Consider the following 25,989-nt stretch of genomic DNA (forward strand, 5'->3'; position numbering starts at 1 on the left):
CTTTTAACTAAAGTTGACTCATCTCCAGTCCCATCTTTATCAAGATTCATATTGGAAAACAAAGATTTAATAGGAGACACATCAATCACTTTTAGATCTTCATCATTATTATCATGGAAACTAGAAGAACACGCTTTTACAAAGCAATCTTTTTTAGCACGCATCCTAGCGGTTCTTCTTTGCACTCATCAATGGAAATTCTCATAGATTTGAGAGACTCATTGATATCATACTTGGGTGGAATAGATCTAAGTTTCAAAGAGTCAACATCAAGAGAAATTCTATCCACGTTCCTAGCCAACTCATCAATCTTAGGCAATATTTCTTCAAGCAAAACATTGAAATTCTTTTGCGAAATCATAAATTCTTTAACACTAGTCTCAAAATAAGAGGGCATCTTATCAAAATTTCCATAAGAGTTGTTGTAGGAATTACCATAATTATTAGAGGAATTACTAGGAAACGGCCTAGAATTGAAATTTCCTCTATACGCGTTGTTACCAAAATTGTTCCTACCAACAAAATTTACATCCATAGATTCATTATTATTCTCAATCAAAGTGGACAAAGGCATATCATTAGGATCAGAAGAAACACTCTTATTAGCAAACAATTTCATAAGTTCATCCATCTTTCCACTCAAAACATTAATCTCTTCAATAGCATGAACTTTTTTACTAGTGGATCTTTCGGTGTGCCATTGAGAATAATTAACCATAATATTATCCAGGAGTTTAGTAGCTTCTCCTAAAGTGATTTCCATAAAGGTGCCGCCCGGGGCCGAATCTAAAAGATTTCTAGAAGCAAAATATAATCCAGTATAAATTTTTGTGTAATCATCCATAAATTCAAACCATGTGTAGGGAAATTACGTACCATTAGCTTCATTCTCTCCCAAGCTTGTGCAACATGCTCATGATCAAGTTGCTTAAAATTCATAATATCATTTCTAAGAGAGATGATCTTAGCGGGAGGAAAATACTTAGAGATAAAAGCATCTTTGCACTTATTCCATGAATCAATACTATTTTTAGGCAAAGAAGAGAACCAAGTTTATCACGATCTCTAAGCGAAAACGGAAATAGTTTCAATTTAACAATATCATTATCCACATCTTTCTTCTTTTGCGTATCACACAAATCAACGAAGTTGTTCAGATGGGTAGCGACATCTTCACTAAGAAGGCCAGAAAACTGATCTTTCATAACAAGATTCAACAAAGCGGTATTAATTTCACAAGATTCAACATCGGTAGTAGGAGCAATCGGAGTGCTAATAAAATCATTATTGTTGGTATTGGAAAAGTCACACAATTTAGTATTATCTTGAGCCATCGTGACAAACAATCAATCCAACTCACAAGCAAACAAGAAGCAAGCGAAAAGAGATGAACGAAAAAGGGCGAATAAAACGGCAAAGGTGAAGTGGGGGAGAGGAAAACGAGAGGCAAATGGCAAATAATGTAATGCGAGGGAGAAGAGTTTGTGATGGGTACTTGGTATATCTTGACTTGACGTCGATCTCCCCGGCAACGGCGCCAAAAATGGCTAGTTGACGGGAGATCAAATCTTGACTTGACTTGGCGTAAGCCTCCCCGGCAACGGCGCCAGAAATCCTTCTTGCTACCTCTTGAGCATGCGTTGGTTTTCCCTTGAAGAGGAAAGGGTGATGCAGCAAAGTAGCGTAAGTATTTCCCTTAGTTTTTGAGAACCAAGGTATCAATCCAGTAGGAGACTACACGCAAATCGCCTAGTACCTGCACAAACAATCAAGAACCTTGCAACCAACGCGATAAAGGGGTCGTCAATCCCTTCACGGCCACTTGCAAAAGTGAGATCTGATAAAGATAATAAGATAAATATTTTTGGTATTTTTGTTGTATAGACTGGAAAAGTAAAGATTGCAAAATAAATAGTAAACTAGATTATAGATCGGAAACTTATATGATGTAAAGTAGACCCGGGGGCCATAGGTTTCACTAGTGGCTTCTCTCATGATAGCATATATTATGGTGGGTGAACAAATTACTGCCGAGCAATTGATAGAAAAGTGCATAGTTATGAGAATATCTAGGCATGATCATTAACATAGGCATCACGTTCGTGACAAGTAGACCGAAAGGATTCTACATCTACTACTATTACTCCACACATCGACCGCTATCCAGCATGCATCTAGAGTATTAAGTTCATAAGAACAGAGTAACGCATTAGGCAAGATGACATGATGTAGAGGGAAAAACTCAAGCAATATGATATAAACCCCATCTTTTTATCCTAGATGGCAACAATACAATATGTGTCGTTTCCCTTTCTGTCACTGGGATCGAGCACCGCAAGATTGAACCCAAAGCTAAGCACTTCTCCCATGCAAGAAAGATCAATCTAGTAGGCCAAACTAAACCGATAATTTGAAGAGACTTGCAAAGATATTAAATCATGCATATAAGAATTCAGAGAAGAATCAAATATTGATCATAGATAATCTTGATCATAAACCCACAATTCATCGGATCTCGGCAAACACACCGCAAAAAGAATTACATCGAATAGATCTCCAAGAAGATCGACGAGAACTTTGAATTTAGATCCAAAGAGAGAGAAGAAGCCATCTAGCTAATAACTATGGACCCGAAGGTTGAAGGAAATGTGCCCTAGAGGCAATAATAAAGTTATTATTTATTTCCTTATATCATGATAAATGTTTATTATTCATGCTAGAATTGTATTAACCGGAAACATGATACATGTGTGAATACATAGACAAACAGAGTGTCACTAGTATGCCTCTACTTGACTAGCTCGTTGATCAAAGATGGTTATGTTTCCTAGCCATAGACATGAGTTGTCATTTGATTAACGGGATCACATCACTAGGAGAATGATGTGATTGACTTGACCCATTCCGTTAGCTTAGCACTTGATCGTTTAGTATTCTGCTATTGCTTTCTTCATGACTTATACATGTTCCTATGACTATGAGATTATGCAACTCCCGTTTACCGGAGGAACACTTTGTGTGCTACCAAACGTCACAACATAACTGGGTGATTATGAAGGTGCTCTACAGGTGTCTCCGAAGGTACTTGTTGGGTTGGCGTATTTCGATATTAGGATTTGTCACTCCGATTGTCGGAGAGGTATCTCTGGGCCCACTCGGTAATGCACATCACTATAAGCCTTGCAAGCATTGTAACTAATGAGTTAGTTGCGGGATGATGTATTACAGAACGAGTAAAGAGACTTGCCGATAACGAGATTGAACTAGGTATTGAAATACCGACGATCGAATCTCGGGCAAGTAACATACCGATGACAAAGGGAAACAACGTATGTTGTTATGCGGTATGACCGATAAAGATCTTCGTAGAATATGTAGGAGCCAATATTGGCATCCAGGTTCCGCTATTGGTTATTGACCAGAGAGGTGTCTCTGTCATGTCTATATAGTTCTCGAACCTGTAGGGTCCGCACGCTTAACGTTCGTTGACGATATAGTACTATGAGTTGTGTATGTTGGTGACCGAATGTTGTTCGGAGTCCCGGATGAGATCACGGACATGACGAGGAGCTCCAGAATGGTCCGGAGGTAAAGATTCATATATTGGATGATATGGTTAGGCCAAGGGGTCAGGCCCACGGGGCCATAAGTCGGTGCAAAAGGAGTTTTGCGGAGACCAGGGGGCCAAACGCCGGAGACCCTGGCGTCTGGCCCTGGGCCAGACGCCGAGGCCCATGGCGTCTGGGCCAGACGCCAAGGATTGTGGCGTTTGGTCCTGGAGTCCGAGTGGGCCTCTTGCCTTTAGGGCAAAACCGACTTTGAGGAGGCTTTTGCTCCAAGTTTCGACCCCAGGGCTCAACATATAAATAGAGGGGCAGGGCTAGCACCAAAGACACATCAAGAAACATCAAGCCGTGTGCCGGCAACCCCGTCCCCTCTAGTTTATCCTCCGTCATAGTTTTCGTAGTGCTTAGACGAAGCCCTGCGGAGATTGTTCTTCACCAACACCGTCACCACGCCGTCGTGCTGCCGGAACTCATCTACTACTTCGCCCGTCTTGCTGGATCAAGAAGGCGAGGACGTCATCAAGCTGAACGTGTGCAGAACTCGGAGGTGCCGTGCGTTCGGTACTTGGATCGGTCGGATCGTGAAGCCGTACGACTACATCAACCACGTTGATAAACGCTTCCGCTTACGGTCTACGAGGGTACGTAGACAACACTCTCCCCTCTCGTTGCTATGCATCACCATGATCTTGCGTGTGCGTATGAATTTTTTTTGAAATTACTACGTTCCCCAAGAGTGGCATCCGAGCTAGGTTTATGCGTAGATGTTTTATGCACGAGTAGAACACAAGTGATTTGTGGGCGATACAAGTCATACTGCTTACCAGCATGTCATACTTTGGTTCGACGGTATTGTTGGATGAAGCGGCCCGGACCGACATTACGCGTACGCTTACGCGAGACTGGTTCTACTGACGTGCTTTGCACACAGGTGGCTGGCGGGTGTCAGTTTCTCCAACTTTAGTTGAACCGAGTGTGGGTACGCCCGGTCCTTGAGAAGGTTAAAACATCACTAACTTGACGAACTATCGTTGTGGTTTTGATGCGTAGGTAAGAACGGTTCTTGCTCAGCCCGTAGCAGCCACGTAAAACTTGCAACAACAAAGTAGAGGACGTCTAACTTGTTTTTGCAGGGCATGTTGTGATGTGATATGGTCAAGACGTGATGCTATATTTTATTGTATGAGATGATCATGTTTTGTAACCGAGTTATCGGCAACTGGCAGGAGCCATATGGTTGTCGCTTTATTGTATGCAATGCAATCGCCCTGTAATGCTTTACTTTATCACTAAGCGGTAGCGATAGTCGTAGAAGCATAAGTTGGCGAGACGACAACGATGCTACGATGGAGATCAAGGTGACGCGCCGGTGACGATGGTGATCATGACGGTGCTTCGGAGATGGAGATCACAAGCACAAGATGATGATGGCCATATCATATCACTTATATTGATTGCATGTGATGTTTCTCTTTTATGCATCTTATCTTGCTTTGTTTGACGGTAGCATTATAAGATAATCTCTCACTAAATTTCAAGGTACAAGTGTTCTCCCTGAGTATGCACCGTTGCCAAAGTTCGTCGTGCCCAGACACCACGTGATGATCGGGTGTGATAAGCTCTACGTCCATCTACAACGGGTGCAAGCTAGTTTTGCACACGCAGAATACTCAGGTTAAACTTGACGAGCCTAGCATATGCAGATATGTCCTCGGAACACTGAGACCGAAAGGTCGAGCGTGAATCATAGAGTAGATATGATCAACATAGTGATGTTCACCATTGAAAACTACTCCATCTCACGTGATGATCGGACATGGTTTAGTTGATTTGGATCACGTGATCACTTAGATGATTAGAGGGATGTCTATCTAAGTGGGGGTTCTTAAGTAATATGATTAATTGAACTTTAATTTATCATGAACTTAGTCCTGATAGTATTTTCATATCTATGTTGTAGATCAATAGCTCGCGTTTAGCTCCCCTGTTTTATTTTTGATATGTTCCTAGAGAAAACTATGTTGAAAGATATTAGTAGCAATGATGTGGACTTGGTCTGTGATCTGAGGATTTTCCTCATTGCTGCACGGAAGTATTATGTCCTTGATGCACCGCTAGTTGACAAAACTATTGCAGGAGCAGATACAGACGTTATGAACATTTTGACAAAAGCTCGGTTTGATGACTACATGATAGTTTAGTGCACCATGCTTTACGGCTTAGAACAGGGACTTCAAAAATATTTTGAACGCCACAGAGCATATAAGATGTTCAAGGAGTTGAAATTGGTACTTCATACTCATGCCCGTGTCGAGAGGTATGATACCTCTGACAGTACTTTGCCTACAAGATGGAGGAGAATAGCTCAACGAGTGAGCATGTGCTTAGATTGTCTGGGTACTACAATTACTTGAATCAAGTGGGAGTTAATCTTCCAGATAAGATAGTAATTGACAAAGTTCTCATGTCACTATCACCAAGTTACTAGAACTTCGTGATGAACTATAATATGCAAGGGATGGCGAAAACAATTCCCAAGCTCTTCGCGATGCTAAAATCAGCGAAGGTAGAAATCAAGAAAAACATCAAGTGTTGATGGTTGACAAGACCACTAGTTTCAAGAAAAAGGGCAAAGGGAAGAAGGGGAACTTCAAGAAGAACGGCAAGCAAGTTGCTACTCAAGTGAAGAAGCCCAAGTCTGGACCTAAGCCTGAGACTAAGTGCTTCTACTGCAAAGGGACTGGTCACTGGAAGCGGAACTGCCCCAAGTATTTGGCGGATAAGAAGGATGGCAAAGTGAACAAAGGTATATTGGATATACATGTTATTGATGTGTACTTTACTAGTGTTTATAGCAACCCCTCAGTATTTGATACTAGTTCAGTTGCTAAAGATTAGTAACTCAAAATGGGAGTTGCAGAATGAACAGAGACTAGTTGAGGGTGAAGTGACGATGTGTGTTGGAAGTGGTTCCAAGATTGATATGATCATCATCGCACACTCCCTGTACTTTCGGGATTAGTGTTGAACCTAAATAAGTGTTATTTTGTGTTTGCGTTGAGCATGAATATGATTTGATCATGTTTAGTGCAATACAGCTATTCATTTAAGTTAGACAATAATTGTTGTTCTGTTTACATGAATAAAACCTTCTATGGACATACACCCAATGAAAATGGTTTGTTGGATCTCGATCGTAGTGATACACATATTCATAATATTGAAGCCAAAAGATGCAAAGTTAACAATGATAGTGCAACTTATTTGTGGCACTGCCGTTTAGGTCATATTGGTGTAAAGCACATGAAGAAACTCCATGCTGATGGGATTTTGGAATCACTTGATGCTTGCGAACCATGCCTCATGGGCAAGATGACTAAGACTCCGCTCTCCGGAACAATGGAGCGAGCAACTGACTTATTGGAAATAATACATACTGATGTATGCGGTCCAATGAGTGTTGAGGCTCACGGCGGGTATCATTGTTTTCTGACCTTCACAGAAGATTTGAGAAGATATGGGTATATCTACTTGATGAAACATAAGTCTGAAACATTTGGAAAGTTCAAAGAATTTCAGAGTGAAGTAGAGAATCATCATAACAAGAAAATAAAGTTTCTACGATCTGATCGTAGAGGCAAATATTTGAGTTACGAGTTTGGCCTTCAATTAAAACAATGTGGAATAGTTTCACAAACTCATGCCACCTGGAACACCACAGTATAATGGTGTGTCCGAACGTCATAACCGTACTTTATTGGATATAGTGCAATCTATGATGTTTCTTACCGATTTAGCACTATCATTTTGGGGTTATGCATTAGAGACAGCTGCATTCACGTTAAATAGGGCACCATCTAAATCCGTTGAGACGACACCATATGAACTGTGGTTTGGCAAGAAACCAAAGTTGTCGTTTCTTAAAGTTTGGGGTTGCGATACTTATGTGAAAAGGTTTCATCCTGATAAGCTCAAACCCAAATCGAAGAAATGCATCTTCATAAGATACCCAAAGGAGACAGTTGGGTACACCTTCTATCACAGATCCGAAGGCAAATTCGTTGCTAAGAGTGGATTCTTTCTAGAGAAGGAGTTTCTCTCGAAAGAAGTGAATGGGAGGAAAGTAGAACTTGATGAGGTAACTATACCTGCTCCCTTATTGGAAAGTAGTTCATCACAGAAATCTGTTCCTGTGACTCCTACACCAATTAGTGAGGAAGCTAATGATGATGATCATGTAACTTCAGATCAAGTTGCTACCGAACCTCGTAGGTCAACCAGAGTAAGATCCGCACCAGAGTGGTACGGTAATCCTGTTCTGGAGATCATGTTACTTGACCATGACGAACCTACGAACTATGAGGAAGCGATGATGAGCCCGGATTCCGCAAAATGGCTTGAGGCCATGAAATCTGAGATGGGATCCATGTATGAAAACAAAGTGTGGACTTTGGTTGACTTGCCCGATGATCGGCAAGCCATAGAGAATAAATGGATCTTCAAGAAGAAGACAGACGCTGATAGTAGTGTTACAATCTTCAAAGCTCGAATTGTCGCAAAAGGTTTTCGACAAATTCAAGGTGTTGACTACGACGAGAGTTTCTCACTCGTATCTATGCTTAAGTCTGTCTGAATCATGTTAGTAATTGCCGCATTTTATGAAATTTGGCAAATGGATGTCAAACCTGCATTCCTTAATGGATTTCTTAAAAGAAGAGTTGTATATGATGCAACCAGAAGGTTTTGTCGATCCTAAAGGTGCTAACAAAATGTGCAAGCTCCAGCGATCCGTCTATGGACTGGTGCAAGCATCTCGGAGTTGGAATATACGCTTTGATAAGTTGATCAAAGCATATAGTTTTATACAGACTTGCGGTGAAGCCTGTATTTACAAGAAAGTGAGTGGGAGCACTACAACATTTCTAATAAATATATGTGAATGACATATTGTTGATCGGAAATAATGTAGAATTTTTTCTGGAAAGCATAAAGGAGTATTTGAAAGGAGTTTTTCAAAGAAAGACCTCGGTGAAGTTACTTACATATGGAGCATCAAGATCTATAGAGATAGATCAAGACGCTTGATAAGTTTTTTCAATGAGTACATACCTTGACAAGATTTTGAAGTAGTTCAAAATGGAACAGTCAAAGAAAGAGTTCTTGCCTGTGTTACAAGGTGTGAAATTGAGTAAGACTCAAAGCCCGACCACGACAGAAGATAGAAAGAGAATGAAAGTCATTCCCTATGCCTCAGTCATAGGTTCTATAAAGTATGCTATGCTGTGTACCAGACCTATTGTGTACCTCAACAGGAGTTTGGCAAGAGGGTACAATAGTGATCTAGGAGTAGATCACTGGACAGCGGTCAAAATTATCCTTAGTGGAATAAGGAAATATTTCTCGGTTATGGAAGTGATAAAGAGTTCGTCGTAAAGAGTTACGTCGATGCAAGCTTTGACACCGATCTGGATGACTCTAAGGATCGATCTAGATACATATTGAAAGTGGGAGCTATTAACTAGAGTAGCTCCGTGCAGAGCATTGCAGACATAGAAATTTGCAAAATACTTACGGATCTGAATGTGACAGACCCGTTGACTAAAATTATCTCACAAGCAAAACATGATCACACCTTAGTACTCTTTGGGTGTTAATCACATAGCAATGTGAACTAGATTACTGACTCTAGTAAACCCTTTGGGTGTTGGTTACATGTCGATGTGAACTATGGGATGTGAACTATTGATGTTAAATCACATGGTGATGTGAACTAGATTATTGACTCTAGTGCAAGTGGGAGACTGAAGGAAATATGCCCTAGAGGCAATAATAAAGTTATTATTTATTTCCTTATATCATGATAAATGTTTATTATTCATGCTAGAATTGTATTAACCGGAAACATGATACATGTGTGAATACATAGACAAACAGAGTGTCACTAGTATGCCTCTACTTGACTAGCTCGTTGATCAAAGATGGTTTTGTTTCCTAGCCATAGACATGAGTTGTCATTTAATTAACGGAATCACATCATTAGGAGAATGATGTGATTGACTTGACCCATTCCGTTAGCTTAGCACTTGATCGTTTAGTATTCTACTATTGCTTTCTTCATGACTTATACATGTTCCTATGACTATGAGATTATGCAACTCCCGTTTACCGGAGGAACACTTTGTGTGCTACCAAACGTCACAACGTAACTGGGTGATTATAAATGTGCTCTACAGGTGTCTCCAAAGGTACTTGTTGGGTTGGCATATTTCGAGATTAAGATTTGTCACTCCAATTGTCAGAGAGGTATCTCTGGGCCCACTCGGTAATGCACATCACTATAAGCCTTGCAAGCATTGTAACTAATGAGTTAGTTGCGGGATGATGTATTACGGAACGAGTAAAGAGACTTGCCGGTAATGATATTGAACTAGGTATTGAAATACCGACGATCGAATATCGGGCAAGTAACATACCGATGACAAAGGGAACAACATATGTAGGAGCCAATATGGGCATCCAGGTTCCGCTATTGGTTATTGACCAGAGAGGTGTCTCGGTCATGTCTACATAGTTCTCAAACCCGTAGGGTCCGCACGCTTAACGTTCGTTGACGATATAGTACTATGAGTTATGTATGTTGGTGACCGAATGTTGTTCGGAGTCCCGGATGAGATCACGGACATGACGAGGAGCTCCGGAATGGTCCGGAGGTAAAGATTCATATATTGGATTATATGGTTAGGCCAAGGGGCCAGGCCCACGGGGCCATAAGTCGGTGCAAAAGGGGTTTTGCGGAGACCAGGGGGCCAAACACCGGAGACCCTGGCGTCTGGCCCTGGGCCAGACGCCGAGGCTATGGCGTCTGGGCCAGACGCCAAGGATTGTGGCGTTTGGTCCTGCAGTCCGAGTGGGACTCTTGCCTTTCGGGCAAAACCGACTTTGAGGAGGCTTTTGCTCCAAGTTTCGACCCCAGGGCTCAACATATAAATAGAGGGGCAGGGCTAGCACCAAAGACACATCAAGAAACACCAAGCCGTGTGCCGGCAACCCCGTCCCCTCTAGTTTATCCTCCGTCATAGTTTTCGTAGTGCTTAGGCGAAGCCCTGCGGAGATTGTTCTTCACCAACACCGTCACCACGCCGTCGTGCTGCCGGAACTCATCTACTACTTCGCCCGTCTTGCTGGATCAAGAAGGCGAGGACGTCATCGAGCTGAACGTGTGCAGAACTCGGAGGTGCCGTGCGTTCGGTACTTGGATCGGTCGGATCGTAAAGACGTACGAGTACATCAATCGCGTTGATAAACGCTTCCGCTTACGGTCTACGAGGGTACGTAGACAACACTCTCCCCTCTCGTTGCTATGCATCACCATGATCTTGCGTGTGCGTAGGAATTTTTTTGAAATTACTACGTTCCCCAACAAAGGTCTGTGGTAAACTACTCACACATCATCGAAGAGGCTATGGTGTTGATGTAGAAGCCCTCCGTGATAGAATCCCCCTCCGGCAGATCGCCGGAAAAGGCCCCAAGATGGGATCTCACGGGTACAGAAGGTTGCGGCAGTGGAAAAGTGGTTTTGTGGCTCTCCTGGATGTTTTCAGGGTATAAGAGTATATATAGGCGAAAGAAGTAGGCCTGTGGAGCTATGAGGGGGGCACAAGGGTGGGGGGCGCGCCTACCCCCCTGGGCGCGCCCTCCTGCCTCGTGGCTACCTCGTTGCTTCCTTGACATCCACTCCAAGTCTCCTGGATTGTGTTTGTTCCAAGAAAGATCCTCGCGAAGGTTTCGTTCCGTTTGATATTCCTTTTCTGCGAGACACTGAAATAGGCAAAAAAACAGCAATTTGCACTGGGCCTTCAGTTAATAGGTAGTCCCAAAAATAATATAAAAAGGTATATTAAAGCCTATTAAACATCCCAAACAGATAATATAATAGCATGGAACAATTAAAAATTATAGATTCGTTGGAGACGTATCAGGGAGCTCTGTAGCATTTGTTGGGGAACGTAGTAATTTCAAAAAATTTCCTACGCACACGCAAGATCATGGTGATGCATAGCAACGAGAGGGGAGAGTGTTGTCCACGTACCCTCGTAGACCGACAGCGGAAGCGTTATCACAACGCGGTTGATGTAGTCGAACGTCTTCACGATCCGACCGATCAAGTACCGAACGCACGGCACCTCCGAAGTTCTACACACGTTCAGCTCGATGACGTCCCTCGAACTCCGATCCAGCCGAGTGTTGAGGGAGAGTTTCGTCAGCACGACGGCGTGGTGACGATGATGATGTTCCACCGACGCAGGGCTTCGCCTAAGCTCCGCAACGGTATTATCGAGGTGTAATTTGGTGGAGGGGGGCACCGCACACGGCTAAGAGATCTCAAGGATCAATTGTTGTGTCTATGGGGTGCCCCCTGCCCCCGTATATAAAGGAGCAAGGAGGAGGCAGCCGACCAAGGGAAGAGGCGCGCCAAAGGGGGGGAGTCCTACTCCTACCGGGAGTAGGACTCCTCCTTTCCTTGTGGGAGTAGGAGAAGGGAAGGGGGAAGGAGAAAGAAGGAAGGGGGCGCCCCCCTTCCCTAGTCCAATTCGGACTAGCCCATGGGGAGGGGTGCGGCCACCCTTTGGGGTCTTTCTCTCCTTTCCCGTATGGCCCATTAAGGCCCAATACGAATTCCCGTAACTCTCCGGTACTCCAAAAAATACCCGAATCACTCGGAACCTTTCCGAAGTCCGAATATAGTCGTCCAATATATCGATCTTTACGTCTCGGCCATTTCGAGACTCCTCGTCATGTCCCCGATCTCATCCGGGACTCCGAACTCCTTCGGTACATCAAAACTCAATAAAACTGTCATCGTAACGTTAAGCGTGCGGACCCTTCGGGTTCGAGAACTATGCAGACATGACCGAGACACCTCTCCGGTCAATAACCAATAGCGGGACCTGGATGCCCATATTGGCTCCTACATATTCTACGAAGATCTTTATCGGTCAGACCGCATAACAACATACGTTGTTCCCTTTGTCATCGGTATGTTACTTGCCCGAGATTCGATCGTCGGTATCTCGATACCTAGTTCAATCTCGTTACCGGCAAGTCTCTTTACTCGTTCCGTAATACATCATCCCGCAACTAACTCATTAGTCACAATGCTTGCAAGGCTTATAGTGATGTGCATTACCGAGTGGGCCCTGAGATACCTCTCCGACAATCGGAGTGACAAATCCTAATCTCGAAATATGCCAACCCAACAAGTACCTTTGGAGACACCTGTAGAGCACCTTTATAATCACCCAGTTACGTTGTGACGTTTGGTAGCACACAAAGTGTTCCTCCGGTAAACGGGAGTTGCATAATCTCATAGTCATAGGAACATGTATAAGTCATGAAGAAAGCAATAGCAACATACTAAACGATCGGGTGCTAAGCTAATGTAATGGGTCATGTCAATCACGTCATTCTCCTAATGAGGTGATCCCGTTAATCAAATGACAACTCATGTCTATGGCTAGGAAACATAACCATCTTTGATTAACGAGCTAGTCAAGTAGAGGCATACTAGTGACACTTTGTTTGTCTATGTATTCACACATGTATTATGTTTCCGGTTAATACAATTCTAGCATTAATAATAAACATTTATCATGATATAAGGAAATGTATAATACTTTATTATTGCCTCTAGGGCATATTTCCTTCAGCATTTATGATATTTTATGTGGATGACATATTGTTGATCGGAAATGATACTGAATTTCTGAATAGCATAAAAGGATACTTGAATAAGAATTTTTCAGTGAAAGACCTCAGTAAGCTGCTTATATATTGGGCATCAAGATCTATAGAGATAGATCAAGACACTTAATTGGACTTTCAAAAAGCACATACCTTGATAAAGTTTTAAAGAAGTTCAAAATGGATCAGTCAAAGAAAGGGTTCTTACCTGTGTTACAAGGTGTGAAGTTGAGTCAGACTCAATGCCCGACCACTACAGAAGATAGAGAGAAAATGAAAGTCATTCCCTATGCCTCAGCCATAGGTTCTATCATGTATGCGATGCTGTGTACCAGACCTGATGTGTGCCTTGCTATTAGTTTAGCAGGGAGGTACCAAAATAATCCAGGAGTGGATCACTGGACAGTGGTAAAGAACATCCTGAAATACCTGAAAAGTACTAAGGATATGTTTCTCGTTTATGGAGGTGACAAAGAGCTCGTCGTAAACGGTTATGTCGATGCAAGCTTTGACACTGATCCGGTTGACTCTAAGTCACAAACCGGATACGTATTTATATTGAATGGTGGAGTTGTCAAGTGGTGCAGTTCCAAGCAGAGCATCGTGGCGGGATCTACGTGTGAAGCGGAGTACATAGCTGCTTCGGAAGCAGCAAATGAAGGAGTTCATATCCGATCTAGGTGTCATACCTAGTGCATCGGGTTCAAAAAATCAAAAAATATTCAGAATTTGTTTAAATTTTCAAAAAAGTTTAGAATTTCAATTTTTGCTATTTTTTCGAAAATGATCAAAAATTGTTTAAATAAAAAAACAGAATTTCAAAATTTGTTTAAATTTCCAAAAAATCGAAATTTCAAAATTTGTTTAAATTTTCAAAAATGTTCAGAATTTTAAAATTTGTTTAAATTTTCAAAAATGTTTATAATTTCAAATTTTGTTTGAATTTTCAAAAAAAATGTTTTAAATTTTTTAAAAATAAAAATGTCAGAATTTAAAAAATTGTTTACTTTTTATAAAATGTTCATCATTTCAATTCGGTTTAAATCAAAATATGTTTAAATATTCAACAAATGTTCAGAATTTCAAAAATTATTTAAATTTTCAAAAAATGTTTAGAATTTCAAATTTTGTTTAAAATTCCAATAAAAGTTCAGAATTTCAAAATATGTTTTACTTTTTTCACGCCTTTTAATTTTTTTTCACCATTCAATTTTTTTTTTTGGAATTTCGAAATTATTCAACATGTCTATGCACATGCAGGCTGCCAAAATAAAGTCTCAGCTGAGCATGTCTCAGCGCATACACCGTTGTCAAAAAAGGCAAATGCATGGACTCAACATGTCTACACTCAGCATGTACCACAGGAGAACAACTAGGCTAGGTCCATATATGCTACCAAACACACCTTAAATGTCGAAACAACTAAATGTTAGCAACGCAACACGCACTTTCAGTAAGACTACATTACAGACATTTCAACTTACAACTCATCCCACAATCTCATACTGGAATCTCAGAAAAGAACTGGATAACAGATTCTGTGGGCAAGAATCAAAAGCTGAAAGGAACTGGGCCTTAATCAGGTACCCTTCTTATAGGGACAAACACTGGTGCTTAAGAAAAACTCGGTTTATTTTACCGAACACCTTCACTAAGCACCTATACCTTAAAGGGGATAACTTGTACCCTACGGCCTCACCCGTTTTCCTCTTCGCCGTTCTCTGGCGCCCACCAGTGGCTACTCCGACCTTGACGAGCTATTTGTTTTGTGTAATATTTGATGCAATTTTTTTGCTTTTCCAAAACAAAAACTCAATATGGCATATTTTACAAGTTATTACTCAGTTTAGGGTTATTCCAACATTTCACACCATAATCCAATTTATTTCTTTCCAAATGAGCATTATTGTTCTGTTCATTTTACATTTTTTACATCATCGTATGTAGGTCAGTTATTCTTACCATTGGCTCATTGTCTTGCGATTATGACTACTACCTATCAGTTTTTTTGTGTTGAACGTCTAGATGAACCCATGCTTAGTCTGCAAAAACTATCCACATTAACGTGTGTGTTATTCCGGATTGCCTGCATACAGATCGCTACTAAGACTCGGAATTTCCTATTTGGCGCTCGCATCGCTATTAAGGACAGCCATTGGATTGCAACTAGACGGCATATTTTGACAGTTATAGTACCAGCAACAAGTCAACTGCAGAGGAACTGAAACCCTTAAAATCAAGTACTGGAACTAAAAAACAATGTCAGAACTAGCTGATGAGGCTGCAAAGGCTATACAAGTGAGCGAACTGTGTGTGTGTTACAGAGAGCTAGAGAGGGATTGTACCTGAAAAAAAATGCAAAAAGGAATTGAATATATATAATCTATGGGAACTTGCTTATTCTCCAACCAGCAAAAAAACAGCTCCAAAGTCAAATATTACATTATGGTGCACTTATTTACGCGATAGCACCACTGAAATCTGATAATCTAGCCCCCTTTCTTGGAGTAACACTCTCCAGCATGTTCAAATATACATCATTTTCTGCAGAAGTCGATGCACAATTATCCTTCAACGATCTTCACAGGACTCCTGTGGAACAGATTGTTTTTCGTTAGTAATGACGAGAAAGAAAAATATCATGTGCATATTATCTAATAACTGCACATACCCAAATGGACTCTGTTTGATCGATAGTAGTTCGACATCCAGCTGTTAAAAACAGATAAACATTGAGTAAATAGCAAAAAATCACCACAATTGGCGTTAGGATTTAAAAAAAATCACCACTTTTTTTCTTCACTAAAACCTACCGGTATTGGAGCAAAATTTAGCAAAACATGGATGCTTGTGTTTTTTTAAAGCTGACATGATTATAACAGGGATGGCCCACGTATAAGCACTAATGTGGCACAAAAGTCAACACCGTTTGTTTGACCGTTACATTGGACGTGTTATGACCGGGGGTGGGGGGAGGGGGCACCTATCAGTTCTATCCCCGTCAATAAAATTCCCCCATGGGAAAAAAAGATCCCCCGCACACGAGGCCTCCCGTCGGAGCCGACCCGCGCCACCAGCCCTACATCCCCGCCGTCAGCCCAGATCCCATCCATCACCAACCCCACATCCCAACAAAGTTACACTGGCAACAAGCTGAAGAAGAATGGAATAACTATTGATGTAAATGGCATGAAAATAAATGACTGTTTACCTCAATAGTTGCATTAGGAGGAATTTCTTGAACGCCCTTTTTTCCATAAGCTAGCTCAGGAGGAACAATAACCAACCTCTGAAATTTTCATTATTGTCATATTGCAGAATGAAAGTGATCTCCACATAAGAAATCATGACAGGAGCCGAGTTTGTATGTGTGTTCATGCTTCAAAATATTCACATGTATAAAGTGGTCACTGAAAATAAATAATTCATCGGAACCGAGAAATAATTGTTATGTAATCTTTATACTTATATGAAGCTAAAATGAATATATGCTTTTTGACATGATGCAGGCAACTTAGCATATTTCATAATCATCAATAAATGAAAAAACCTCTAAAAATCATCAATACTATCATTTGTAAGGGTTGACTGATGGAAGCTTAATTATCTGTGGCAGAGCATCATGTTCTGTAACTGGTATCAACATACCTTAGCTCTCTACAAAGTCACAGGATTGTTTATTTGAAAATAAAAGGTTGTAGAGCAAAACCAAAATGAAACCATAGAAATTACTCACCTGGCCTCCAACTTTCATTCCCTCAACCCCGAGATCCAATCCTTTTAGAACATTGCCTCTTTCAGAATTGCCAACATCAAACCCATACGGCTACAGATGATTTAAGACAAGTAAACGAAAGTTAAACCAGAAAAACTATATTTGAAGTACGGTCACTTTTCAAATACTGCATCACACAACTATCAAGAAGTTTCTACATGTTCAAATTAAGAAGCATGCTTGATATTTGATGACACGGTCTCCTTTTGGAACGACGAAAAGGTGATAGAATCTTGTACAATATGAAAGTACAATTTCATGAATCTGTTATATTGATAATTTACTGAAGAGTATTGCTAATTTATCCTACACAGAAAGAAGCCAAAAATGTAAGGCAATACCGTTCCACCAGTGACACCGAGGCCCTGCCTACTTGTCATGAATGTTATGCCCTTCCACTTGGCCACGTAATGTACCTACACTCAGATAGGCATTGATCATCATACTTGAAAAACATGAAGCTGAAAACAAATTGCAACATTTCTGAACATTCATCTAGCTAGCGTATGAATAAGTGCACACGTATGGGTTGGAACACTATTAGGTACTGTAAGGTTTCTTTAGGCCAATGTTGCAATTTTCAGGAGGGGGAATTGACTCTTGTCCAAAATCATCAATAATAATAATAATTCTGGAACTTCATATTAGAAGAAAATGCCGAAAAGGACCAAAACAACTCAGTCCTTTTTTGGAACAAGGGGGTTATGTAGGAATTTCATAGGAATGAAATCCTATAGGATTTTTTCCTATGTCACCCTTCCGATTGAAAGGGTTTGCTTGAAGAATTCCCATAGGAACCCTTCCTTTCCTCCACTTGTTGGAGGATCCTAACATTTGCTCAAACCTCATGTTTTCAATTCCTTTGATAAGTCCAGTAAAACATGTCTCTTTATCTCTCCTCTTTTCTCTCTTTTCAAGAGATGGTTTCCTGCAAAGCGTCCAAACAACTATGTTGTACTAGTACATTGGCACGTGCAAAGCACGACCAAAGTCTATTGCACATTGGGTATGGTTTTAGCAGACCAGAACAGTCTTGCTGATGCGATTGGTGTGTGCACTGCCAGTGTGTGCACTGTGAGAGGAGCGGCGCCAGACCAGCAACACGCACTGATGGACGTAGCAGCAAATCAGATGAACCTTTCCTGCAACAAGTGCAGCGCCTTTGTTCTACTGTAGCATGCACGGTAGCTGCGAATCCCAACAATTTGGACCATCCAATGGGTCAATCCCCAATGCTGCTACCTCTGCAAGGATCCGGGCCACCCCGCCCTCCTGTGCCCGGATAGACCGGTGGTGTCGGAGCTCATGATGTACGGCCACGGTATCGAGGGGTTGGGCTTCTTCCACCTCGAGGTCCCCGACGTGCCGCCTCCCTCTCCCACTCTCCAGGCGGTCGTCACTGTGGTCGACGGGGTGGCCTCCCCGGAGATGATTGAGGCCGAGCTCAACCACCTTTACCGGCGCCAGTGGGACTGGGCGGTCACCCCCTCCGCTGGCCACATCTTCACCATCGTCTTCCCCGACTCCGTCAGCTACGGCTACGCCACGCGCAGTGGCCGGATCACGCTCGCTCTCAACCAGCTGGTCGTCGACATCTCTGAGCCGATCCTCGATGCTCAGGCCGTGGCCGTCCTTGACACCGCCTGGATCCTTGTGGCCGGCCTCCCTGACATTGCGCGGTCCGAGCTCGTCATCCGCCAGATGTCCCGGCTCTTGGGCAAGGTGGTGGTGGTCGATGAGCTCTCTCTGCGCAAGGAGGAGGAGGTCCGGGTCAAGGTCAAGTGCCTCGACTCCTCCAAGCTCCGCACCACCGTTCGAGTGTTCTTCAACGACCAGGGCTTTGACCTCAGGATCGCCCCCGAGCCCCCCAACCACGTCGGCCGCCCCCGCTTCTTCGACGTTGGCCTCCCCGGCGGCAACCCGGGGACCGACGGGGACTACCACGGACGTCACCGTCCCCGCTCCCACCACTCGGAGGAGGAGGGGGGCTTGGAGGACTCCCGCTCCCCGTCCCCCTCTCCTCCTCCCCCTGCCGCTGGGGGCAAGGGGCGCCAGGCCGGTCCCCGCCAGCTCCTCGTCGGCCCCTCGGACTCGGTGGCGACGTCCTCCGAGGCGAGTGACATCTCCAGCGTCGGCCTGGTCGTCTGTCCGGCTTCTTCCCCGCGCTCTCCTTCCTCGCCTGCTCCTGTCGCGCTGGCCCCGGAGCCGGCCTCACCCCCGGCGTCGGCTCCGGCTTCCAGTCTGCTCCTGGCGGCTTCGGTGGTGCCCCCCGAGGTGGCTGTGCCGTCTGGGGATGACGCCCCTCCTCCGGCGTCGCCCCCTGCGGCCGCACAGCCCCCTCCGACCGAGGCGCCACTCCCACCGCCGCTCCCTCTGGCGGCCACAGCCGCGTGCAGTGCTGTCCCCCCTCCGGCTTTGTGGTGCTCGTCCCCGACCCCGTCCCTGGCTCCGTTGCTCCTCGGCTGCACCGTGTCTGCTCCTCTGGCTTCACCCGCGGAGGCCCTGACCACGGATGGGGAGGCTCGGGTGACCACCCCCATGGCAGCCCAGCCCCCCCTCCACGGTCCGCGGCCTACTCTCGCCGCGGCCAGTCGGCTTCCTCCCCGGTGATTGCGTCCCGTCGGAGTGCTCGGCTGGATGCTGCTCACCCCGAGGGTAGTCTGGCTCTGCCCATCCCCGAGCGGGCGGAGATCCGTGCTGCTGCTCGGAACCTGGAGCCAGGTACGCCTGCCGTCCCCCCTTCGGCTTCGTCTTGTTCTTTCTCTGCCCTTGAGTCTATTCCTCTAGGCAACCTCGCGAAGGTTGCTTCTGACTCCGCCATCATATTTAGGGGGGAAGCTGGTCCCCCCTAGTCCAGATTGAGGCTATTAGAGCTCGCGAGATTCTTGGCGGAAGGCTCGCTGAGGCCCGTGCGGCTTTTCTTTCGCCACCCGTCCCACCCACGGCCGGCGAGACCCCTCCCCCGATGTCATCGCGGCGGACGGGGGGGGGGGGGGGGGGCCTCCTCCCGCTTGGGGGGGATGAAATCCGTGGCCGCACCCGCTCCCGCACCGCGGCCCTCCGTGCTCAAAGCGCCTCTCGTGTCCTGGAGTCAAGCAGCCCCCCTATGGTGCCTTAATGCATGCACTATTCTGGAACATCCGCGGTTTTGGCCATGATGGCCGACGCCGTCAACTAGTGGAGTACATGCGCAATGAACACATTGACATTGTTGCCATCCAAGAAACCATGCGTTCCGAATTCTCACTCCCTGAGCTTGACCGTCTGAGCTCCCACCTCTTCGCGTGGCATTGGCTCCCTTCTAGTGGGAGCGTCAGCCACTCGGGTGGCATCCTTTTAGGCGTTAAGGATGCCACTTTTGAGGTGGGTAGCATGGATCGGGGGGAATTCTTTGTGAGCATGGAATTGTTCGAGAGGTCTCTTAACTTCAAGTGGGAGGTCATCATCGTTTACGGGCCTGCAGACCATAGTCGGTCTGCCGCCTTCCTCGAGGAGCTCCACCGGAAGATCTCTGCGGCCTCCCTTCCGGTGGTGGTTGGAGGCGATTTTAACCTCCTTCGCGTCGCGGAAGACAAGAGCAATGCCAATGTCAGCTTTGCGCGGATGCAAATGTTCAATGACTTCATTGCTGATCTTGGTCTCCGCAAGATTGATAGGATTGGTGCCAGATTCACCTGGACCAATCGGCAAGCCTCCCCGACCCAGTCCGTCCTGGACCGGGTCCTAGTTTCCCCGGATTGGGACATCCGTTGTCCCTTAGCCTCCCTTCGAGCCATCACTTGGATTGGCTCGGACCATGTCCCGCTTCTCCTGTCCTCTGCTGATGAGCGTCCGCCGGTCACCCCTCGATTCCGGTTTGAGACCTTCTGGCTCTCCCAAACCGGGTTCGCTGACGCCATGGGTGCTCGTTGGATCGAGGCCCGCACCCACCCTCACCCCCGTCCCCCTTCGGCCATCGATTCGTGGCACTTTTGCACGAAGCGCGGACGACAGTTCATGAAGGGGTGGGGTGCTAACCTGGGTCGTGACCTCCGTGAACGCAAGAAGGCGCTATTATCCGCGATCCAGGCCCTTGACTTGCGTGGGGACGTGGTGGGTCTTTCTCCTGACGAGTGGCTCTCCCGTTATGACCTGGAAGACCAGCTCTCCGTTATTTACACCGATGAGGAGGCCTATTGGTGCCTCCGCGGTGCCCAGAAATGGGTCTTGAAGGGCGACGCGAATACGGCCTACTTCCAGGCCATCGCCAACGGCCGCCGTAGACGCAACACCATCCCTCTCTTGTGGGATGGTGCGACCCTCCTTCAAGACCCCCGAGACATCCGGTCCCACGTTGACGGGTTCTATAGATCCTTATTCTCTGCCGCCCCTAGAAGCGGCCTCTCCCTAGCCCCCGATTGTTGGTCTGGGCCCCAGTTGGTTTCTGATTCGGAGAATGCGGCCCTTACGGCCCCCTTTTCCGAGCGTGAGGTCTGGGATGCCATCAAGGGCATGAACCCATCCTCGGCGCCGGGTCCGGACGGCCTCCCGGTTAAATTTTTCCAAACCTTCTGGAACGTGATTAAACCGGAGGTCATGGCCATCTTCGACGAGTTCTACGTGGGCTCCATCGATCTCGGGCGTCTCAACTATGGGATCATTCTCATTCCCAAGGTTCCTGGTGCGTCCGACATTCGTCAATTTCGCCCGATCACGGTCATTAACGTGATTTTCCGGATCCTGGCCAAAGGGTACGCCAATAGGGTGACCCTGCTGGCGAACCGTGTGACGCACCCCAACCAGTCTGCCTTCATTAAGGGCCAATATATCCTGGATGGGGTCCTAGTTCTTCATGAAGTCCTCCATGAGGTCCGAGTCAAACACTTCAAGGCGGTTTTCCTGAAGATTGACTTCCATAAGGCCTATGATACGGTTAGCTGGCCCTTCCTTCGGGAAGTCCTTCTTCGGAAGGGCTTCGACGACCGGTGGATCACTAGAGTCATGCAAATGGTCTCTTGCGGTCGCACGACCGTGAACATCAACGGCGAGATCGGCCCTTTCTTCCCCACCCTCTGTGGGGTTCGACAAGGCGACCCCTTCTCCCCGTTCTTGTTCAATATGGTCGTGGACGCGCTTGCCTCCATCCTGGATAAGGCGAAAGCTGCTGGCCATATCCGTGGGATTACTCCCAACCTCGCCGGTGGCTCCGGGATCTCCCTCCTCCAGTATGCTGACGACACTATCATCATGGTCGAAGGCTCGGAGACGGACATCTCCAACCTCAAGTTCCTCCTCCTCTGTTTCCAACAAATGTCTGGCCTCAAGATCAACTTCGACAAGAGTGATGTTATGGTGATGGGCTACTCCCCCTCGGAGTCTTTGGCCATTGCCAACCGGCTTAATTGCCGCCTGGGCTCCTTTCCCACGACCTACTTGGGTACGCCCATTAGTGACTCCCGGCTCACCGTCGCGGACTTGCGCCCATCCGTGGCCAAGCTCCAAACGCGCATCGAGCCCTGGCAGGGAAGGTGGCTATCTAAGGCGGCCCGGACTATTCTCATCAACTCTTCCCTCTCCAGTCTCCTCTTGTTTCTCATGAGCTTCTACAGTCTCCATGAGACCCTGCACCATGAGATCGCCAAGGTCCAGTCTCGCTTCTACTGGGCGGGCGACAACGATAAGCAGAAGTATCATATGGTCAGCTGGCCGGACATTTGCAAGCCCAGGGAGCAAGGCGGTCTAGGCATAATGTGCTCTAAACGGATGAATATCGCCCTCCTCTCCCGCTGGCTTTGGCGCATCTCGCAAGGGCACGGTGGCCTCTGGCTCGACATCATCCGGAACAAATACTTGCGCGGACAGCCCCTCGCCTTCTGCCAGAGGTCTGGTGGATCCCAGTTCTGGCAATCGATTGTCCAACTTCTTCCGGTTCTCCGCATCGGGACCTCCATCTCGGTCGGCTCCGGAGCTTCGACTCTGTTCTGGTTTGATCGCTGGGCCGGGGACACCCCTTTGCGGCGCGCTTTCCCGGCCTCTTCTCCATCTCCGTCGATCCCGTGATCTCTGTCGAGAGGGCCCTTCTTGACTTAGGGCGCCTTGCTTTCCGAAGGCCTTTTGGGCCCTTGGAATCCGCCGCCTGGCGTGAGTTGCTAGACTGTGTTGCCCTCCACGAACCTATGGTGGACGGTGGCCCTGACCTGGTGCGCTGGCGCCTTGATCCTTCGGGCCAATTCTCCACCAAGTCTCTGTACCTGGCTATCGCCCCCTCTTCCGCCCCCTCCCCCTCTCGACGGTGTGGTCCATCCGCCTACCTTTGAAGATCCGTATCTTCATGTGGCAATGGATTCGCGGTCGGGTCCCGTCCGGGGTTGAGGTTCGCAAGCGGAATGGCCCGGGCACTGGCATCTGCCCGCTGTGCGGTGTCCCCGAAGACTCGAATCACATTTTCTTCCTGCATGTCCGCTCAGTTCATCTGGAGCTGCTTTCGCGAAGCGATCGGTGGAAATTGGTGCCACACCAACTTTCCAGACTTATTTGCCGAACTCCAGATGTCCCCCTTGTCGTCTCGCCACATTAGGTGGCTTGAGATTGGGGTCCTCGCTTGGACCCTCTGGACGATCCGCAATAAGCTTGTGATCCAGCGCACTCCTCTTCGACGGGCTACTGACGCTCTCTTCAAACTTTCGGGTTTCTTGCAGCTTTGGCGGCCGCTTAGCCGCCCTCAGGACCGCGATGCCATCTCCGCCTTCATCGCCGACCTCCGCTCGATGGCTGTCCGTCTGTCGCCGCCGCCCCCGCCGGAACCAGACTAGTCGCTTTCCTCGTCCGGCTTTTTCTGGTTTTTTTGGGCTTGTTGAGCTGTGCCCTCAGCAGAACCTTTGTACTGTGTTGTGAGACTTGGGTGTGTGTGTGTGGACTAGTCCTTGTATGTGTGCTCTCTGGCGGTTTGCTTTATTTATAAAGCGGGGCGAAAGCCTTTTTCAGTAATGGCCTCTATCAATGGACCATATTGCTTATTGGTTTTGTGATTTGAACGTTTAAAACAGATACACTATATAGTAGTATATATGTTGTATAATTCATGTGTTTTAGATTCCTATAAGATTCAACAAGGCATGACATCTAATTCCTGCACTTCTCCTATTCCTATGATTTTCCCAGCCTACATTCCAAACAGGCCCTCAAGCAAAAACATAACAAAACAAAACAAAAGGATAGCTGTGTTGTGTACATGCTTGAAAAGGAATGTTGTTACAGTTATAAGATGTCACCTTTTTATGCGATGATTTATAATATAAAACCAGAGAGTCAAACTAATTAAACTACATGGTTTCAAGGAGGTAGCAAAAAGTTTGCACAATTCAGATTTCCCATTTCATGATACCTCAGCCTCATCAGTTCTTCTCATCAGTAGAGATTCATTTATTCAGCCTCATCAATGATTGCCAGTGCAAATGCAAATGATGATAACAAAAAATTTGCACAATTCAGATTCCCCGTTTCATGATACCTCAGCCTCATCAGTTCTTCTCATCAGTAGAGATTCATTTATTCAGTCTCATCAATGATTGCCAGTGCAAATGCAAATGATGATAAATTCTTCTGTCGCATCATGATTTTAGAAATGCTCAGCTTGATAAAATGCAAATACTGGTGGTGGTACATACTGCGACGCGCGATCCCTTAACTGCTTTAGCCCCACCTCCTACTTTGATGTCATAGTACCTGCTCAACACTTTGCAAGTTACGTCACATTCAGGTGATGACAATTAACTAGCAAAGATGCTTCGGCTTACAAGTCCAACAAAAAAAAAAACACCCCTAATCTTCAGCAACTATTCTCATATATGATGAACAGATTCAATCCTATTTTGTACTCTAGAATAGGTCCTACACGTCCACCAAAACACCATGTGACTGGCCTGATGCACTGACCATTCTACAGCCTGTAGAGCTTATTAATTGCTGGTCCAATTTACAGTATGATACACATATACAGCACAAGAGCTAGAGTGGCACCTAGGACTAGCAGTAGAGTAGCTCGGGGTAAGTCAGTAAAGAGTATGCATACTTGATGCCATTAGGCAGAGTGATGAAGTCGCTCTCCGGAATCTTGCTGCTCCTAAACTGCCCAAATCAACCAAGCAAACAGCAAAAAACTCTCAGCCCAGTCTCACCCGATGCCAAAGCCTGAACAACTGAAGCAGGACATGGTCGGGCACACGGATTCTTACAACTCTCCTGCTGGTCGACACGGCGCCAGCTCCCCCTCCTCCGGCGACGCTGATCCCCACGGCTGCGCCATAAAATCATCAAGAACGCACGTACTGACGACAGACAGGCGATGGTAAAACTGTATCAGGAAATGACCGACGGGCAACGGAGAGGCGTCAGGAACCTGCGGTGGCGGCGGCTAGCGAGGCGAACCATCGCCGGGTGATTGGTCCTTCCGGGGAGGCGTCCGCGCGGCAGGCGAAGGCGGCCGGCCGCGGCCGCCGGGGCGTCTTGGACGCGGTGGAGAAGGAGAGCCGGAGGGCGCGGCGCGGGGACAGGGAGGGCAGGAGGGATGAGAGCTCCATTGGTGGAATGGTGGTGGCGACGACGATGCAAGGCGGGTGCTTGTTTGATTTGCTTTGGATATTATTTGGGGCTGGATCGTGTGGACTTCACGTTCGCGGCCTCTTCCAAACAAGCTGGGGGGATCTTCGATTTTCATCCGGATTCGGCTCCTATCCAGTCGAGTTTTTTTTTTTTCAATGGACGCCGCTTTTGTTGATAACTCATCTCTTCCTTTATTCTTCACAACCATCGTATCACTTACAAGGAAGGAGATCAGCTCATCTGATGGCGAATCCATCCAGACACCAAAAATAGAGTACTTAGCTAATTTAGCTAGTTCATGAACAGGTTGATTACAATCTCTCTTTT

General features: G+C 45.9%; 1 protein-coding gene across 1 annotated transcript; it reads right to left on the minus strand.

Moving 5' to 3' along the window:
* Positions 1-15,557: 15,557 nt before the first annotated feature.
* On the minus strand, positions 15,558-25,788 carry LOC109751573 (peptidyl-prolyl cis-trans isomerase FKBP16-4, chloroplastic). The gene is made up of 9 exons (XM_020310452.4): positions 25,460-25,788; positions 25,296-25,357; positions 25,133-25,188; positions 24,729-24,786; positions 17,424-17,498; positions 17,044-17,133; positions 16,519-16,596; positions 15,979-16,019; positions 15,558-15,899 (listed from the first exon to the last, which is right to left on the minus strand). The coding sequence occupies exons 1-9, from the start codon at positions 25,638-25,640 to the stop codon at positions 15,872-15,874; spliced, it is 669 nt and encodes a 222-aa protein (XP_020166041.1). The 5' UTR covers positions 25,641-25,788; the 3' UTR covers positions 15,558-15,871.
* Between the last annotated feature and the right edge of the window lie 201 nt (positions 25,789-25,989).

This window comes from Aegilops tauschii, chromosome 5 (genome assembly GCF_002575655.3).
Source record: "Aegilops tauschii subsp. strangulata cultivar AL8/78 chromosome 5, Aet v6.0, whole genome shotgun sequence".
NCBI lineage: Eukaryota > Viridiplantae > Streptophyta > Magnoliopsida > Poales > Poaceae > Aegilops > Aegilops tauschii.

Excerpts from the sequence above, each read along its gene's own strand:
- LOC109751573 (XM_020310452.4), bottom strand. The coding sequence starts at position 25,640 with ATGGAGCTCTCATCCCTCCTGCCCTCCCTGTCCCCGCGCCGCGCCCTC. Across the intron at positions 24,787-25,132 it reads ACTCTGCCTAATGGCATCAA|GTACTATGACATCAAAGTAG; the intron begins GTATGCATACTC and ends AGTGTTGAGCAG. Across the intron at positions 15,900-15,978 it reads ATCAAACAGAGTCCATTTGG|GAGTCCTGTGAAGATCGTTG; the intron begins GTATGTGCAGTT and ends TCTGTTCCACAG.